This window comes from Aulonocara stuartgranti (assembly GCF_965226115.1).
Source record: "Aulonocara stuartgranti genome assembly, chromosome: 7".
Classification (NCBI taxonomy): Eukaryota; Metazoa; Chordata; class Actinopteri; order Cichliformes; family Cichlidae; genus Aulonocara; species Aulonocara stuartgranti.
Genome location: NC_138945.1, coordinates 7442501 through 7461514, shown reverse-complemented (window position 1 = coordinate 7461514; position 19014 = coordinate 7442501). Strand labels below are relative to the sequence as shown.

At 42.1% G+C, this 19014-nt stretch overlaps 1 protein-coding gene across 2 annotated transcripts in view; it reads left to right on the top strand.

Annotated features, from left to right (window-relative positions):
* The window catches only part of grk3 (G protein-coupled receptor kinase 3), a 74544-nt gene that overhangs the window by 54694 nt on the left and 836 nt on the right, over positions 1-19014 (top strand). The window contains exons 15-22 of one of the 2 annotated variants that reach the window (XM_082538152.1): positions 2187-2287; positions 3221-3287; positions 4516-4611; positions 12363-12525; positions 12612-12748; positions 12893-12931; positions 15860-15973; positions 16064-19014. The exon at positions 16064-19014 is cut by the window's right edge and continues 836 nt beyond it. In XM_082538152.1, coding sequence (XP_082394278.1) covers positions 2187-2287; positions 3221-3287; positions 4516-4611; positions 12363-12525; positions 12612-12748; positions 12893-12931; positions 15860-15973; positions 16064-16225 — 879 coding nt within the window. In that variant the 3' untranslated portion in view covers positions 16226-19014. The remainder of the gene's footprint in view (positions 1-2186; positions 2288-3220; positions 3288-4515; positions 4612-12362; positions 12526-12611; positions 12749-12892; positions 12932-15859; positions 15974-16063) is intronic. The other variant, XM_082538153.1, reaches the window with a different exon arrangement.

Genomic DNA, 19014 nt, shown 5'->3' with positions numbered 1-19014 from the left:
GATGCTGAGCGTGTGGGATGGATGGTGTCTGCTGAGCCCACCCACGACATGTCTGCTTTACCCTCCTCACATCCACACCAGACTCGTGCAAAGGCGACATATCATGTTAGAGTGCAGGCAGGTTCATCGTGACAAAGCACAATGTGAATGTTCACTCATCTCTCTGCCTGCCAGCTGCAGCAGCTGTCCATCACAGGGGAGTGGAGCCAGAGATCTGGCTCTGTTTGTGTGTTTTGTCAGGACATGAAACAGTTGAATTGTGACGGTGCTCCATCCCTCACATACACTGAGCATGCCTGCTAAACAGTGAAAGTATGATCTTTCATATCATAATAAATCCAGATTAGGATTTTAATCCAGCCACTTAATCTGGTTTTATCCTCTTAATCCTTGTCTGGGTGTGTATCTGTGTTTCAGAAAGGGGCTGGGAGAGGAGGAGGATTGCGATTCATCCATGAACAGACTAAAAATACTGCTTTATATGCCCCAGTGTTTATTAAACGTGATGAATGGTTTCATTACATAAACATGAAGGATGGAGAGCACAGTGAAAAGGCTGAGAGCTGAGCAGCCAAGACAGGAAGAGATGAATGGAGCAGATCTCAGTAGATGGCATGTCTGAACTTTGAAACACCTCCATGAAGCAACTGAGCAAAAAAATCCAAGGGTGGAGGCTAACTTGGGTTGTAGCAGGGGGCTGTATGAAGAGAAATGGGCAGGTGCTAAAACGGCTGTTGACTTATCCCACTTATCAACCCTGTCTGTCCGGTGAAGGGCAAAGAAAAGAGAGTATGAATTACACTCTGCCTTCAGATGAGACTAGAAGAAGAAGAAGGACACTTGAGTCATTGCGCTTTCCAGACTTTTAGAGGAAAATGAAGGGTGGTTAAAAATAAAACTTCAAATTTGAGTTTGCTTTTAAGGGAAGGCTGTGCTATACTGTGGGGAGAAAAAGTGAGGTATAACCGCATGCCACACTTTCTGGATGCTGCTCGGCTCCGTTTTTTCACCTTTTTGGGGGCAGAACCTGCAGGGACGCGTTTCATGTGTAGAGTCCCAAAAGCTAGTTGGAAGAGATTCTTGGAGCAAAAGACACTAACTCGTCTGCAGGTTTCATTTCAAGCTGAACTTTGTCTGGTGTTAAACATCAACTGATACAGCTATTACAAATATTGTGAATGTAGGAAAAGCCTTTTAGTATTCACATCATTTCATTAGTTTGTTTTACTGAACTCTTCTAACAACTGTAACTGCCTAAAGTTCTGAAAGTTCATTTTTGGTGATTTTAATTGGTAAATGTTCTGTATTTGTATAGCGCTTTTCTAGTCCCTAAGGACCCCAAAGCGCTTTACACGTCCAGTCATCCACCCATACATAGTTTAACCAAATTGACACAACCAGTGCATACTGCAGAATTATCAGCAGCACGTATTAAAAGATGTGAGAGAATGGAGTCGTGATCATGATGAGTACATGCAAACTTCTGACCACAGCTGTATAATTGCTGATCTAGTTGTTAACACATTTGCCCTGCACACAAAAAAGGCTTCTTTGTTTCTGGGAGCAGACCCAGCCTCGGGGGGTCACTACTGAGTATACTCCTACTGCCTAGATTGTTTTTTGGTTTTTTTTGTTGTTGTTGTTGAAAAGTTTGTGAAGGTGGACCATAACAGCCGTTACTTTGGTGACTGGTGTTTAACTTTTGCTTTTAGTGGCCTCAGCTGTAATGGTATATACACTTATTCCATTTTTATTTACTCTTTTCAAAGAAACCTTAAGAACTCTTTCACCTCTTTATCAGGTCATCAGCTGAACATGTAGTCAGTGCAAACGTGACATAAAAATATTACATCAGTAAGATCAGTGAGGTGAAAAGGTACTGCTTCAGTAAGTTGTACTTTTTTCATAATGCCTTATTGATATGTATTGGCTGTACCAATTACTCTGACCATTCTATCTACACGTACTCTGTCCTCCATAGATGCAGAGGTGCTGGCCCTGAGTTTGTTGCTTTTATATCAGCTATCTAAGCCTGTCTGTAATCAGAGGAGTTTGGATGTTATTTTATTTTTAAGCAAAGTGTTCACTGCAAAGTTCACTACTCAGTTCAAACATCTCACTCTCATTCCCTCCTCTTCCCTTCCTTCCTCCCTTCCTTCTTTCCTTCCTCTCTGTTACACCCGCAGAATGTGGAGCTGCCAGACTCTTTCACTGCAGAGCTCAAAGATCTTCTGGAGGGGCTGCTGCAGAGAGATGTATCCAAGAGGCTCGGCTGCCAGGGCCGTGGGTATGATATGCACGCACCGCACACACTTATTTTCATATTTTAGTGAGGACCTCTAAGGGTACGTTCACACTGCAGGCGAAAGCACATCAAATCCAACTTTTTTGACCCATATCCGATCATGGTATGACAGTGTGAACAGCACAAATCCGATATTTTCAAATCCGACCTGGGTCACTTTTGTATGTGGTACTGAATCCGATACATATCTGATGTTTTAGTGTGTGACGTCTTCTTTTGCACATACGAGCCGCTTTGAGGGTTCACACTAGAGCGCGTTTGCTGTCACATTTCATTTGTAGTGTGAACAAGCAGACAAAAAAATTGGATTTGATCAAAAAATCTGAATTGAGCATTAAGATCTGCAGTGTGAGCGTAACCTAATTGACATAATGCCGCTTACCCTAGCCAATAAAAATGAATGCCTAAACCTAACCATAAACTAATTGTAACTAAAACCACATTTTGAGCCTCAAAAAGGCCTTCAGACACATGGGGATGGGCACTTTGTCCCCATAAGTGACTGTTGGTCCCCACAAGTACACACAGGCTAAATTTCACATTAACCTCTGTCATGTATCAGTGTTTACATACACAGGCATGCAGATGAATACATCAGTTAGACAAATTTTGCTAAATGTGCTCATTAAGTCTGATAACACTGGGTGGTGTAGTTTGCAGTCCGCTGGAGACAAATGGTGGTGGACATGAAGTGGACTAATAGAAGCTGAGTTCATAACTAATTTGATCATTGCTGTCATTTTGCATCAGCTTATAATTAAAGCCAAGGGATGGATCTTTGTCTGCTTGGGGTTAAATGGCAGAATTGTGTGCGTTTGTCAGAGGGCTGTATTATGGCAAACAGTGCCACCTAGTGTGGATATGAGAAATAACACTGTTTTGTGTGTGTGTGTGTGTGTGTGTGTGTGCACGCAGAGCCTCTGAGGTGAAGGAGCATCAGTTTTTCAAAGGCATTGACTGGCAGCAAGTTTACCTCCAGAAGGTAAGTGAGGTTCACTTCTGTTGTGAATCTGCTTTATTCTTTGTTCTCTCAGGATTTCTTGCCTGGAAGCTTATAAGTCTGGTTTCCATGATGAAGCTAATTAATGTACAGTGTTTGATCAGACAGCGATCACAAGGTATCCAACTCTGATCTATACTATTATAATGCAGGAGAGGTCATCAGCAGGTCTTCAGAGCTATGCTGACAAAAGCTGCAGTAGCTGCTGGTTATGTACATTTATAATTGTTGCTGTCATGATTAGCAAAGAAAAAAAAACTGACAAGTTGAGCCCACTTTGAATATGACATTATATCCACAAGTCTGATACTGATACTCAGTATCAGATGAGGCACAACTATTCATGTGATAAATTAATGAGTTTTGTGAGGTTCTTCAACAGCAGAAGAGTCTAGCAGCTAGACTCTTCTGCTTTTGAAAAACCTCACAAACAGACGTCACAGACTCATTACTATGGCAAGAATCAGCTAGACTCTAGCTGATTCTTGCCATAGTAATGAGTCTGTGACGTCTGTTTCTGTCTATCAGCCTCACATCTCTACAGTAATTATTTCATTCACAGCCTTACAGCAGGTTTTACTCGCCTCACCTGTTGACGAGTCATATTGTCTCCAAGGCCACAAACTTATCTGTTTTTGCCCCCAGTTCACATACTATAACTGGCCACATTAATTGTTGCTCTGCTTTTGCCATCCAGTTCACTAAAAAACTACGACTTATTGGCATCCATTGCTGGGCCAATGTTTACTTAGGAGTTAGCAGTTAGCAGGCAGTGCTAACTTCAGTGGGTAGGCTTTCAAATCAGTGTGAACAACCAGACCAAAAAAAAAAAGTGGATTTGATCAAAAAATTGGAATTGAGCATTAAGACCTGCAGTGTGACCTTAGCCTTAGTGACCCTTTGACTTAGGGTCAAAGAGCAGAGTCTTTGTTAGGGTTAATATATCATTCAAACTGAAAGCCACATAAAATCTTGGAGTTTTCCTCCAATCAGGTAAACTAATGGAGGCTAACTAACTGACTAACTCTGAATTGGACTACATTAGTCCATGCCAATTACTGTTGCTATGGTTACCTTGAGGGAAGAACTACTACAGGACTGTTGCTTTGCTAACACTCCTGTTTTGCTTTTATCGTCCTCTCACTTGTTACACGTTTTGCCTCATCTTCTGAAATCCATGTGTCTGTTCTCCCCCTCTTCCTCTGTCCAGTACTCTCCTCCTTTAATCCCTCCAAGGGGAGAGGTGAATGCTGCAGATGCTTTTGACATTGGATCTTTTGATGAAGAGGACACCAAGGGCATCAAGGTAAAACAATCTTACACTTCCATCTCCTCTGTTTATTTTAATTCAATTTAGTTTTATTTATATAGCACCAAACCACAACAACAGTCACCTCAAGGTGTTTAATATTGTAAGGTAGACCCTACAATAATACATACAGAGAAAAACCCAACAATTATATGACTCCATATGAACAAGCACTTTTGCAACAGTGTGAAGGAAAAACTTTTAACAGGAAGAAATCTCCAGCAGAACTAGGCTGAGGGAGGGGCGGCCATCTGCTCAACCGGTTGGGGAGAGAGAAGGAAGACAGAGATTAATAACAAGTAATGATTCTATGCAGAGGGGTCTATTAACACATGAGTGAGTGAGAAAGGTGACTGAAGAGGAAATACTCAATGCACCATGGGAATTCCCCAGCAGCCTACACTTATTGCAGCATAACAAAGGGAAGTTTAAGGGTCACCTAATCCAGCCAAAAGGAAGTTTTTATGCCTAATCCTAAAAGCAGAGATAGTGTCTGTCTCCCAAATCAAAACTGGAAGCTGGTTCCATAGAAGAAGGACCTGGAAACTGAAGGGTCTGCCTCCAATTCTACTTTTAAATACTCTAGGAACCACAAGTAAGCCTGCAGTGCGAGAGTGAAGTGCTTCTCAGGGAGTTTTTAGGACATCCTGATAATAACGAATTACAGTCGTCCAGCCTAGAAGTAATAAATGCATGAACTAGTTTTTCAGCGTCACTCTGAGACAGGATATTTCTAATTGTAGAGATGTTGCGCAATTTCTAATTGGTCTTGTCTTGTAGCACCTTGGTTCCTGGAGGAACGTTGTTTCGCCTCACTGTGTATTTTTAAACTGTATATGGTTGAAGTGACAATAAAGTTGAACTTGAACTTGAACTTGAAATGAAAGAAAAGCAGTCCTATATATTTGCTTTATATGTGCACTGAAGGACATATCCTGGTCAAAAATGATTCCAAGGTTCCTCACAGTGTTACTGGAGGCCAAGGTAATGCCATCAGAGTAAGAATCTGGTTAGATACCATATTTCCAGGAATTTTAGGGCTGAGTACAGTAACCTCAGTTTTATTGGAATATAGAAGCAGAAAATTAGAGGTCGTCCAGGTATTTATGTCTTTAAGACATTTCTGCAGTTTAACTAATTGGTGTGTGTTATCTTTCTTAATGGATGGATAAAGTTGGGTGTTATCTTCATAGCAGTGAATATGTATGCTATGCCTTCTGATGATAATGCCTGAGGGAAGCTAGTTAACGTTACAGGGATGGTTGGCTCAACAGTGCTCTGACTTTTTGCCAGCCCGGCTACAGTGCTGAAGAGAAACCTGGGGTTGTTCTTATTTTCTTCAGTGTTCAATAGGGCTGCTCAATTAATCGAATTTTAATCACGATTACGATCTGGGCTTTCAACGATCATTAAAAATGACTGAGCCGATTATTAGCCCCTCCCTCGTGCTTTACTCTCGCGCTGCTCCGTGTGGCAAATCCAGCACACCTCTCTGCATTTCGAACATGTTTCACAACAATTAAGAACAGCCAGTGTTGCCAACTTAGCGACTTTGTCGCTATATTTAGCGAGTTTTCAGACCCCCTTAGCGACTTTTTTTTTCTAAAAAGCGACTAGCGACAAATCTGGTGACTTTTTCTGGTATTATTGGAGACTTATTTATGACGACATTTTGACGTGAAAACGCGTATCGCTCTTACTCTCAACAAGCAGCGGGTGCTGCCGTGGGCACCTCACCCGTGCCAAAGCTCTCCCAGGCGGAGGATAGTCCTCCCCCGCTGTTATCAGGGCAGGAGATGTTCACACCTATGCGTCCAAAGGGCAAATGAATCGCGCATGAGTGAAGCCGCTGCTCCCGCACTGACTGTAACGCAGTCAGTTCTTCTTTTACTGTTATGCTGTTTTGTGGATCACAAGGTTTAAAACTACTTATAAACAAACACTCTCACACACAAAGTAACTCCACCAGAGCGCCAATTTCGGGTCACTTTTGCCAGTCCAGGCCCGGATAAAGGAGCAGGGTTGGAACTGTGACATTAAAAAACAATAATTGCTAAAAGAAATTTAATTTGTAGTTCTAAATAAATTCTAACTGCATTTAGGACGTTTTTCACTCACTTTATGTCTCTTCCACGATGTTATTTCTCTCTCCAACAACGTAGGTTACAATTACATTAGCATGACCAATTATACAAATTAGGCGATGACGTCATTTGGCGACTTCTAGCGACTTTTAGGACAGCCAATAGCGATTTTCCTTACTGAGGAGTTGGCAACACGGAGAGCAGCGGTCCCCAACCTTTTTTGCGCCACGGACCGGTTTATGCCCGACAATATTTTCATGGACCGGCCTTTAAGGTGTCGCGGATAAATACAACAAAATAAAACTAGTACTGGTACCGAAAAAAAGAAAATTTATTCATAACACACGTGAAAAGACCAAGGAAAACTGAGTAAACGATAACAAAATAACGCTGAAAACCGATAAAAACCCTGAAAACCATACATTTTACACCTGAGCCTCAACTCTCGCGGCCCGGTACCAAACGACTCACGGACCGGTAACGGTCCGAGGCCCGGGGGTTGGGGACCGCTGATTAAGAGTTAAGTAAGTAAGTAAAGTAAAATTTTATTTATATAGCACATTTCTAGATAAGGGATCACAAAGTGCTTTACAAGGTATAGACACAGATTAAAAAGACGAAGTACAATCAAAAGTTAACAAAATGCAATTTTAAAAAGATGTGTTTTTAGCTGTTTTTTAAAAGTAATCAGTGAATCAGCAGATCTTAAGTTCTGAGGAAGAGAATTCCACAGTCTGGCGGCCACAGTAGCAAAAGCTCGATCACCCCTAGTTTTCAGTCTCGTATACTTAATAACAAGTAGGCCCTGACCACAAGACCTCAGAGACCTACTAGGGGCATAGGGCTGTAAGAGTTCAATGATGTATGATGGTGCTTGTTCTTGAACCAGAATCTTAAAGTGGACTCTGAATTCGACAGGGAGCCAGTGTAACTGTATAAGCAGCGGTGTTATATGTGAGTATTTCGATGTTTTCGTCAGAAGCCTTGCTGCAGCATTTTGGACAGTCTGCAGACGCTCCAGGGAACTCTTGTTTAGACATGTAAACAGTGAATTGCAATAGTCCAGTCGTGATGAAATAAAAGCATGAATGACAATCTCCAGTTCAGTATGAGCTATTATGGGGCTCAATTTAGAAATATTTCTTAAATGATAAAAGCAAGACCAAACCAGAGATTTGACGTGAGTATCCAATGTAAGAGCAGGATCGAAGGTTATCCCTAAGTTCCTGATAGATGGTTTCACAAACGTTGAAAGGGGACCAAGAGCATTCATTATGCTGGGTACATGTCTGTCTGGAGCACATAACAGGACTTCAGTTTTATTTTCATTTAGTTGGAGGAAATTGTCGGCCATCCAACCTTTGATGGTTTCCAAACACACATTTAAAATCCGCAGTTTAGAAGCATCTTCAGGTTTAAAAGATGGACCCGAGGGAAGCTCGGAAAGCTAAGCAGAAGTTATTTGGAGAGGAGAGTGACTGCCGTTGGTTGAAAAGAGAGGTAAAAAAAAAACCCTTCAATGGTGTGGAAACATTATGGGTTCGAGGAGTCAGACGTGGATCAAGTAGACATAGTGTGTAAACTTTGCTACGGTGTCGTAGCTGCACCACAGAGCAACACTGCAAAGTTCACTAAACAGATGTTTACATTTTTCATTTATTTTTTATATTGCAAACATTTGCACTGTTATCAGTATTTGCACACTATTTTATGACAATCTTTAAAGTCATTATTCAATACATTGTTATTGTTAAATAAATATCGTCAAATAATCGAGATCTCAATTTCAGTGAAAATAATCGTGATTATTATTTTTGCCATAATCGAGCAGCCCTAGTGTTCAATAGTAAGATGTTCTAGCTTCACTTTTCTTTTCTTTTTTTTTTCTTTTTTTATAAAGCAGAAAACTATTTTTCCAGGTTAAATTATGATCTTCTAAATTTGTGATAGGGCATTTCCTCTCCAGCTTACGAGTTATCTGCTTTTAGGGTGAATGTTTGAGTGTTATCCCAGGGAGTCAAGTACTTCTGATTTGAGGCTCTATTTTTCACAGGAGCTACAGTATCCAGTGCCATACTCACTCATATAGTGAGGAGGTAAAATTATTAACAAGATAATCGACCTCTGTCGGAGTAGTGTTCAGATAGCTGCTCTGCTCTGTGCTGGTACAGGGCATTGAAGATGATAACAGCACATGAATTATATTCTTAAACTTAGGTAGGTCTTTCAGAAAGACATTTACTGTGATGAAATCTACTCCACACTGCTGTGTAATCGATTATTGTAAGTCTAAATGTTTTTTGGAAATGATCAGACGGGAGAGGGTTTTCAGGAAACACTGTTAAATGTTCAGTTTCTATGCCATATGTTAAAACAAGATCTAGAGTGTGATTAAAGTGGTGGGTGGGTTCTTTTACATTTTGAGAGAAGCCAATTGAGTCTAATAACAGATTAAATGCCATGTTGAGGATGTCATTTTTAGCATCTACATGGATGTTAAAATCACCCACAATAATTATTTTATCTGAGCTGAGCACTAAATCATATAAGAAGTCTGAGAAATCAGACAGCTTCACTGTGTCCTACCCACTGGCTTTTATTTTGTTTTTTTCCCCATTTCAGTAATTGCGTTATTAGTGGATAATCCACTTGCTGCTGTTCTTAAAGTGCAGTCACAGTTTACCAGCCATCCACACGTTACATGTTACACCCTGTACTCAGAGCAGCTTCAGCTTTACTTTGTTAGATTACATTTTGTGACAGTAGTCCTCGTTCTGCAATGAAAACGTTCTGCCAGTGCACCCAAACAGCAGAACCAAACAATGACTGCTGTTTGTCACATGTACTTGTTTATTAAAATGTTGGCAGAGGAGTGCCTTATAAATTTCGCACACATGTTCTTCCTTTAACACACAGACATGTAATAAATCTGTGGAAAACACGGCTTTATTTGTTAAGCTAGGTAGGCTTTTAACCATAATCTCACAGACATTAGATGTTCTTTGTCCCATGATGTTTATGTTTCAATTCCCTTCATGTTAGATTACCAGAGATGTGACACCATGTGTGCAGTGGGCTGCTGTGTTCAGCGATGTGCTGGTTTCTAGTCATACAAAGTGTGGTGCAGAGAGAGTCAGACAGCAGCTGTATTTTTCTGTAACGTGGAAAGTTCACCAGGGCAAAGAAGAGCTGATCAGAATGAAACTTCTTACTAAAATTACTAAATATTTTTCCAGGAAATGAAATTCCCAAGAGCTGTAGTGCATGTTCACAGCAGGGCTGCAGCCCGAGAGGTTTAAATAAATTAGCCACTTGATACAGCTCAGTGGCATCTCTGCTTCCTGATTTGTCAGACACGCCAGCCTGCTTGCAGCTGCAGGTTTTTAAACATGCAGGCTTAGAATACTCCATCTTATGCAGGCTTATTTAAGTATACTTATTAAAGCATACTTAAATAAGCATAGACTGGTGGTAACTTGGACATGAACTAATTAGATTTTTGTGCGCCAGAGTTAAAGGTCAAGGGGAATCTTACTTAACAAGCACATTAATTATCGCTTTTTTCCACAAATGTCCAAGTCATTATATTTTGTGTTGAGTGTGTGTCAACTTAGAGTGTGATGTCATGTTGTGCAAAAGCATGTTTCTAGCCATAATTCATCACCGTATCTCAGGAGTGGAAGGTGAAAAAGATGTTCAGTGATCTCTCAACCATGATTTCAGACTGTGGTGGAAGAAAGCACATAGAGAAAGTGAGTTTGTAGAAAGGGTTCATAGAAAGCTGCTGTATAACATTAGCACCAGTCTCCTGGTTGCTCTGCAGCAGCAGTTTCCTCTTTCATTAACATTAATGTTGCTGCAGTTAACATTTATTTGTTCTCTGTTGCTCCAGCGCATAGAAATGAAACACAGGAGCGTTTGTTTGCATTTCCCAGATGGAGTTGGTCTTTAACGGGGGACTAATCATCATCATCATCATCATCGTTTATTTATATAGCACTTTAAAAACACACAAGGCTGACCAAAGTGCTGAACAATAGAAACACGATAGATACCATAAGAATAATAAATACGATAAAATAATAAACATAGCGAAAACAATAAAATATAAGTAAATACAAGTCAGTCAACCACTGAATCAAAAGCCAGTGAATAAAAATGCGTTTTCAATCTGGATTTATAAACCAGCACTGATGTAGATTGCCTAATGTGAAGAGGAAGATTATTCCAAAGCTTAGGAGCCACGATAGACTAATATTCAAAACAACTGCCGGATAGTAAAGGTTGGAGCATTAACACACCAAGGAAGGTGTGTAGCCCCAGTCCACCCTGGTGTGAGCAGATAGATTACTGCAGTATGATTGATTTAAATAGGTTAGAGATATTCTGTAACACAATACAGTTGTACAGACTTAAGCCTCCAGGATCTCCGACATGGTAGGATTTATTGCAGGCCATTTATATTAGACTGCTTAGTATTGGCTGTGTATCAAATGATCTGCCAGCAGAATGTAGATAAGTAAGAAATCCATTTCTAAAGACTTCATTTTAGTAAAAAAACAAAGAAGAAAATGTCAGATCCCAGCAGATTTAAGACACCTGTTTGGCATTGGACATGTGGCAGTAGGTGGAATATTTTACTATCGATGATGTAATGTTTCCAGATGTTGTTGCAAAGAACAGTGAACTAGACTATTTAAAGGACTGTTTAAGCATTTTGGAAAGCTGATTTTTATTTATTTTTTTTGTCCCCAGACAGAAAGCTAGGCCTCAGATTTCCCTAAGAGCAGGAGGAAAGATTTAAAGCACAATACTCTGAGACAGAATAGGGCTTAGCTTACGGTGACCATGTGCTGTAAAACACAGCACAATGTCAGAAAAGGCAGCAGCATTTAGGGCCAGTGTTTGGTTCATTGTTTTTTCCTGTGAGTGGATGTTTCACACGGTCGGGTCTGTCTCTGGTGACAGGTCAGTGTCATTTCCTCTTTCTGTGCTGCTCTTCCATTCGAAGAGGAAAGTCTGAAATCCGGAGTAGATTTCCAACTTGGAGAGTCAGAGAAGAATTGACCTCACAGCCCAAGATGGCTGCAGTTCATGTAAACATGAGTAGAAGCCTAAAACTCGTCATTTGTATTGCTGCTGTTGTGCAAACTTAACCAGGCGCCATCATTTGTACTTATATTAGAGCTATTTCTTATATTTTGTAAACTTTGCAACATATTATATTATTTAATTTAGCTCAGTCTGTTACTGCTATTCTCTTGGCGCAACTGTAACCACATAATTTCCTTAGGGATTATTAAAGGATTCTGATCACGAACGGACTGTAGCTGCAGTTTTAAGAGGAGCAGACAGGAATTGTGTATTATTGCTACATATGGATGACTGGCTCAACCTTGCTAGAGGGCCAAAAATAAAGGCAACTTTACTATTGAATGCCTTCAACTCAACTTGACAAAAGGCTGAAATCATAAAGGCACATTTTAACATCAGCTCCAAACATCATCAAACAAAAACTGAAGTCTTATATGTTTTTGATTCGATGTTTTGCACCTCAAGGCCGCTGTAGGAATTTGTCACTTAGGCTCTACGTCTTGGTATAAGCATATGTATAACTAAACATGCTGCACTCTGTCTGTGTTTGTGCCTGCGTGCGTGACTTAGCTGCTGGACAGTGACCAGGAGCTCTACAAGAACTTTCCTCTGGTCATCTCAGAGCGCTGGCAGCAGGAGGTGGCAGAGACTGTCTACGAAGCTGTCAACTTGGACACCGATAAGAATGAGGCCCGCAAGAGGGCTAAGAACAAGCAGCTGGGCCACGAGGAGGGTAATGATGATAACGGCCAAATCCGCACACAGCCCAGTACAGATATCCTGTCAGTACACCTCCTGACTGTGTGTCCCTTTGTGCAGACTATGCCTTGGGGAAGGACTGCATTATGCATGGCTACATGCTGAAGCTCGGGAACCCGTTCCTCACTCAGTGGCAGCGCCGATACTTCTATCTGTTCCCCAACCGTGTGGAGTGGAGAGGAGAGGGCGACACTCGGGTGAGTCTGCCTCACAGCATACACTTTAAATTCACTGCACGTTTGTACGTCATGTGACCGCCTATCATGGGCTGAGGGCTTTCGGCTTGTTCATCATTTGGTCAGTGTGTCTGTCTGTCTGTCTGTGCTCATTCCACTCTGAAGGAGAGGTGGCTAAAACCTCTGAAAAAGCAGAGAGACTGGGTGAGTGTTACCACCAGGCTCAGGTCCCTGCTGTGTCCTCAGCACCCCTGCTGTTTAGAGTTGTAGTCTGCCTCCCCGCTTGAAAGTTGGTAGTCAGTCAACTTCAGTTTTTACTCTTTGTTTGCAGTACCATAAAACTAGATCGACGTGTCCGATCACGTGCACAATTCTAGGTGGACCACCCACCCCAAACCTGCTCCCATGCATTTCTCCACAGTCTGGACTGCACGTCACTGGAAGCAGATTATGGAAATGTCTGCTCGGTGTTGATTGGTTTACAAGTGGGCAGGGAGCAACAGGAGAGGTCACTGGGAACAGGAGAATAAGAAGAAAATTTGAAAAAACGTAAAGATCAGAACATAAAGCATTAAATGCACAGAGTGTGGCTGCAGTGTTTAACACTCAAATTCACTTCAGCTCTTTGTATGTTTGCTCTCCTCCGCGGCCGACGGACCACCAACAGCACAAGCAAGAGTAGCTCGCTGCCACCGTCTGACAACAAAGCTCACTGCAGGCCTCAGACCATCTCAGACTGCAGCTATTAGCCTAACAACACAAGTGAAAGAGCACTTGCACGGTCTTGATTGTGTTAGTGTTTCCATGAAGTACACTGCTTACTTGTGTGTAAGTGTAATGTGTGCACTGAACTATACTTTCATCAAAACTAAAGGGAAAACCCAGCTAGGCTCTATCTGAGAGACTTTAAAATAAACAAACAAACAAAAAAAACCCACACACACACTATTTGTGCTTACACTGGTGTGTTTTACATGTTAATTACCATGTGGTCATATCTCGGTGTTTTATACACAGAGCCACCTGGTAGAAACACATATGATCCTGGGACTTTTCCCCTCCTGGATGCTCTCTATTTGTTATGCTGAGGGTTTTTTGAGGCGAACATGTTTATCCAACACACCCATTTTGGTAGTTGCAGTGGTCTCCCTCCAGGAATCTGCTGACATTTGTGAGTCCTTGCATTGAGACTGTTGTTCGTTGCCTCACTTAAAAATTGTGGGGGAAAAGTAATTCGTAATGCTTAGGAGGACTTGATGGTAGGTGTGGATTTAGAAAAAAAAAATTTCCAATTCAAATTAATTTTAGCTTGAATAACGCAATATCGATTCAGTAAATCCTGAATTGATTTTTAAACATAAATATATAAATATATCCAAACTATGCTTCACATGTGATAAACATCGTCATGAATTCCCTCTTACTTTTGCCGCTTCGTTTCCACCATGATAAAATCACACTTCCTGCACAGCCCCCCCCCCCCCAAGTATACTTACATCTCAAATCTCAGTTTTCTGCATTATTCACTTACTTATTACGCACCAGTCTACCATTGTGCGTTTTATCCTCATTTAGTTTGGCACAGAGACATCTGCTGTGAAGCTTACACTCTGATGAAGTCTCACAAGTGTCAGCTTTGTTTTTATGCATAGATATAAAAATATGGATATGTACTGATCACCGATAAATGATCAGAATTATAGTATTTCTGACTGTGTGAATCAAAATTGAATTGAATCGAATCGAATCAGGACCTTCGGAATCGAATTGATTATAGAAATCAGTGACAATACCCAGCCCTACTCCATGGCACAGAACAGGGCAGTCACACCAGCTGTGGCTGTGATGCATCGACGTGTAGTAGGTAGGGCTGCCACGATTTGTCGACTAGTCACGATTATGTCGACTATCAAAATCGTCGACGACTGATTTAATAGTTGACGCGTCGTTTGAAGCTTTGTAAGATCACAAAAGACGCAGGAATAAGTGGCAGGATTTAAGAGTGTAATAACGGACTGAAACAGAAGATGGCAGCATTGCATGTACAAGGATGCCAGCTACCGTTAAACCCCGAAGAAGAAGAAGAAGAAGCAGTTGTGTCCCAGCGCAGTTCGCCAACAATGGCGGCAGCTAGTTAGTTTTAATGTTACTCTTATTATTCTTTCTGGGTCACAAATTAAACGTTTAACATATTTTCAGGCGAGAATGTAGCTGTGTAAACCTCAAATATCTGCTCAGTTTATCAGGACACCACATATTTTCAAAAGCGCTCTGACGTTTTCGGAGACATCTGTTACCCACTAGCTCGTTAGCGAGCCGGGGGCTAGGCTCACTAGCGCCGTGAGAACACCGGACTCCCCGCAAATCATTTTCAAACCCACCGCCGTCTTTCGCTACTCAGGTTAAATATATATGAGTCACTTAGATAACTTAAAATGTTATTGTTTGGCTTTTTTTTTTTTTTAGTATTTTATTTGTTCCTGAGTAAATCAGTTTGTCTGAGATTAAAGTTATAGTTTTTACACAGCTGAATAAACGTCAAGCAGACAGCTGATTATCAGAAGTGTGAGATGCTCCAGAATATACTCCAGTGTCCTGTTATATTTTAGATAGCAAGGAGTTTATTAAACTTCACCGAAACAATCTGCAAATTTCATTAAAATTTAATAAACTATCATCTTGTCTTTATTTTTAGTTAGCACAGACCTTAAACACTTAAAGCTGTAAGCTAATGATAGTTATATAAGAGCAGATGCTGCTGGTGCAATAAGCTGTAGTTTTACGTCCAATGGATGATGATCTGATTAGTCGACTAATCACAAAAATAATCTGTGACTAGTCGACTATCAAAATAATCGTTTGTGGCAGCCCTAGTAGTAGGGTTTCAGAAGGGTTTGCAGTACCAGCGTAGCTACAGCAGAAATTTAACACATAAGTCTAAATTCTCCATTACTCTTCTTCATCATGAGTTCCTCCGTGACTGTCCTAACACTCCCTGAAATCCTCTGTGCCAGTGCTTTTTAGTGCTGTAGGGGTAAGGTGTACATCTCTGCAGCAGCTGTGAGCCAGAGCCAGAAGTCTTGTTGGTGAAATCCATCTGAACACTTTGTGATCACTCAATTATCTTTGCAGCAAAACCTGCTGACGATGGAGCAGATCGTAACCGTGGAAGAAACGCAGATTAAAGACAAGAAGTGTATCCTGCTGCGCATCAAAGGAGGGAAACAGTTTGTGCTGCAGTGTGAAGTACGTCCTCTGGCTGTTGTATGCTTTAGTGCTGTAGAGGAGATGAATGAAACAAGCTGATGTCTTTTTTTTTTTTGTGTATGTGCGCAGAGTGACCCAGAGTTTGTGCAGTGGAAGAAAGAGCTGACTGAGGCGTTCACGGAGGCCCAGAAACTTCTGCGTCGCGCTCCTAAAGTCATCGGGAAAGGCCGTGCTGGAGTAGTGGAGCTTTCCAAGCCCCCCCTCACACACCGCAATAGCAATGGCCTGTGAATACACAAGAGCACGCATATACATAAAAACACATGCACTCACATTGACAGACACACACACACACACACACACACTGCATCCCACCTCCCACCCCCTCATCAGCTGCAAGACACCTGCCCACATCACCTCAGTGTGTGTGTGTGTGTGTGTGTGTGTGTGTGTGTGTGTGTGCGTGCGTGCGCGTGGTGCTGATGGCGCGCACACAATGACGACCAATCAAGAGTGATATAGTGATTTTTTTTTTTTGATTTTTTTTTTGGGGGGGGGGGGTAAATGTGTGTGCGTTCTGGGACCCTGCCAGTCAGTAAGAGGAAGAAAGGATTTTGAACCATTGGACATTTGAAGAATCCCCGCATGAACTTCACAAGGACTAACGGCTGCTCCTCTCTCTGTTTGCCCCTCCTCAACCACCTCCCACACCACACACCTCGCTGTTGAAATCACATTAATCAGGAAGTGTCCTCCCACTCTGTGTGCTCTCAGCAGCCTGATGGACTCCTCCACAGAGCTGATGCTCAGGTCCAGAAGAGACCAGGCTACCACAGAATGTAGAAAACAAAGGCTGGTTGTCCTCATCCATCCCTCTGAAACATTCCTCCCACTGTTACTGAAGTGCAAAAAGTGCCAACATTAATATTTTACTTGAGTCACCTGAGCGCCCAGGAGGATCCGCTCTGCTGGCAGATGGCGCGCCATCCCAACCTCCCGGACCCTCACAGTGTATGTGTGGAAGGCTGTTGATCATTCCAGCGCAGGTACAGGAAGCTTCACATTGGCTCTAGTCACCACAGAGACTGAGATTCCATTGGCTGACAAACAGCAGCTGGTTGCTATGGTAGCCATGAAGATTGGTGTACATGTACTGGTAACCATGGACAACACTGTAACTATAGAGGAGCAGGAGGGAGGCAAAGACTATAAAGACAATATAAGCACCCTTTTGTCTGCGCACCGCTGCTTTACTTCAGTGTGTTAGCTTTATCGCAACTCCTCTGTCTGCCTTTACAGGATTTTGTTGGTGTGGGGTCTTTCAGAGGTGGCAAGAGAAGGGCTCTGAAAGAGCTACAGAGCTGCATTACCTCAGTTGGACTGTGCCAGTATGAGTACATCAGAATGTAAGAACCTGTTCCCAGGCAAAGCACACGAATCAGCAGTCTGTTCCCGCTCACACATTGTCCATGCAGGGCAACAGCTTGGAGCAGTCAGCTGTTGTGGGCAGACTGTGTGTAGGGAGGAGGATGAAGACAATAAGCTGAAGCTGATTAAAGGAAAAATCCACCCTCAAATACCCCAGTTAGATGCATAGATCTTCTATATGAGCTTTCATGTTCATGCTATTTCAGGCTCTTTTTTTTTTTCTTTTTCTTTTTTTGGTTTTTAAGTGGTTGAAATGTTCACATTTTATCCAGTTGGTGTTAGCCTACATTTCTCCAGAGAGCAGATAAATGCAGGTTCAGAATAAACGAGAACAGAATGATCTGTGACTTATTTTCTTTAGATGTGCAGTAAAGTACTGAGCCTGCTCTGAGCCTGAGCAGGCTCCTGTCAGATTTACCACCAGGCCTCATGTTGAGGTTACACCCAGGGAATGCAAACGCATTTGTCTTTGAGAAACTCCACACGATGATGAGTCTACAGGCTCAGTCTGGACTGCACTGAACACTTAGCCGAAGTGCGGCGGCCCTCAGTTTTCTCACATTCAGTCTCAGCTACAGGTGGGCCCGATGTGAAGTTTGTCATGGCCTTTGGTCAAAACTCTGCTCATGGCCAGCCTGGCTCGTGGCATTTTGCCCACAGCTGGGCCGTACAGCCACCGCCGGTGCTGTGACTGAGCCCTTAGTCCTAGAAGCAGCCCGGATTTGGGCCAAATGTGTCTGCTGTCAGAGAGCTGCTGCACTACATCAGATCCATCACGTCAGAGGACACGGATGAGCACAACAAGTGAGCCAATTCACTGCTCTTTAAATATATGCTCAGTCTGTAGCCAGTACAGTGTTCTGATCCCCCTCACTGCCATCTGTCTACGTTCCTCAAGTAGGACCATAGCTGAGCTTAAAGAAAGCTATGTCCACGAGCATTGTCTGCGGACCTACTGCAGTGTTTCAGGGTGGACTTTTCGTCTGTCTTCTCACTGTGTTATGAGTTTTTTCCTGAATGTGACACAGTTCAGATGAGGTGTATGGGTTTGTCTAAATTATTGGACTTTTTACAGTTTGGTGGGGAACCTCACCAGGGTTCAAGGCGAAGGCAGTGGCAGTCCAGAGTAGTGTGCAGCAGAGGAGAGAAAGCGGTTTACTTCAGGGGTTTTCTTTTCCATCCAGTACAGTGTCTTCATCTGTGATGTCCATGCATTTCCAGAGCTGTGATGTGTGACTTGAGTTGGAAAAAGGGTTTGTTTAGGGTGCTCTGTGATTCTTTTTCTTTGGAGCCTTTACCAGTCAGGGGCAGATGTTATCGTCTTAGAGAGAAAATGTGTCACCTCTCCAGGTGTCTTTTATTTTTGTAAACCAAAATGGTTTTTATTGAAATTTCTGTTGTTGCACCTTTTTATCCCGATGTGTTACTTAATAGATGTTAAATGTGCCAAATAACTGTTGCTGATCGAGTGGAAGCCTCCTTTTCTCAACTTTTCACACCTCTCACTACCAGGTCTGGTACAGTCACATGCGCACACACACACTCTCACAAACACAACATTGATGTGGGAGTTTTGGTGGAATCTCTGAAGGGTACAAAACTGTGACCAAACATTTTTCCGTAGGTGTGTGTGCGCGGACTGGCTTGCACAC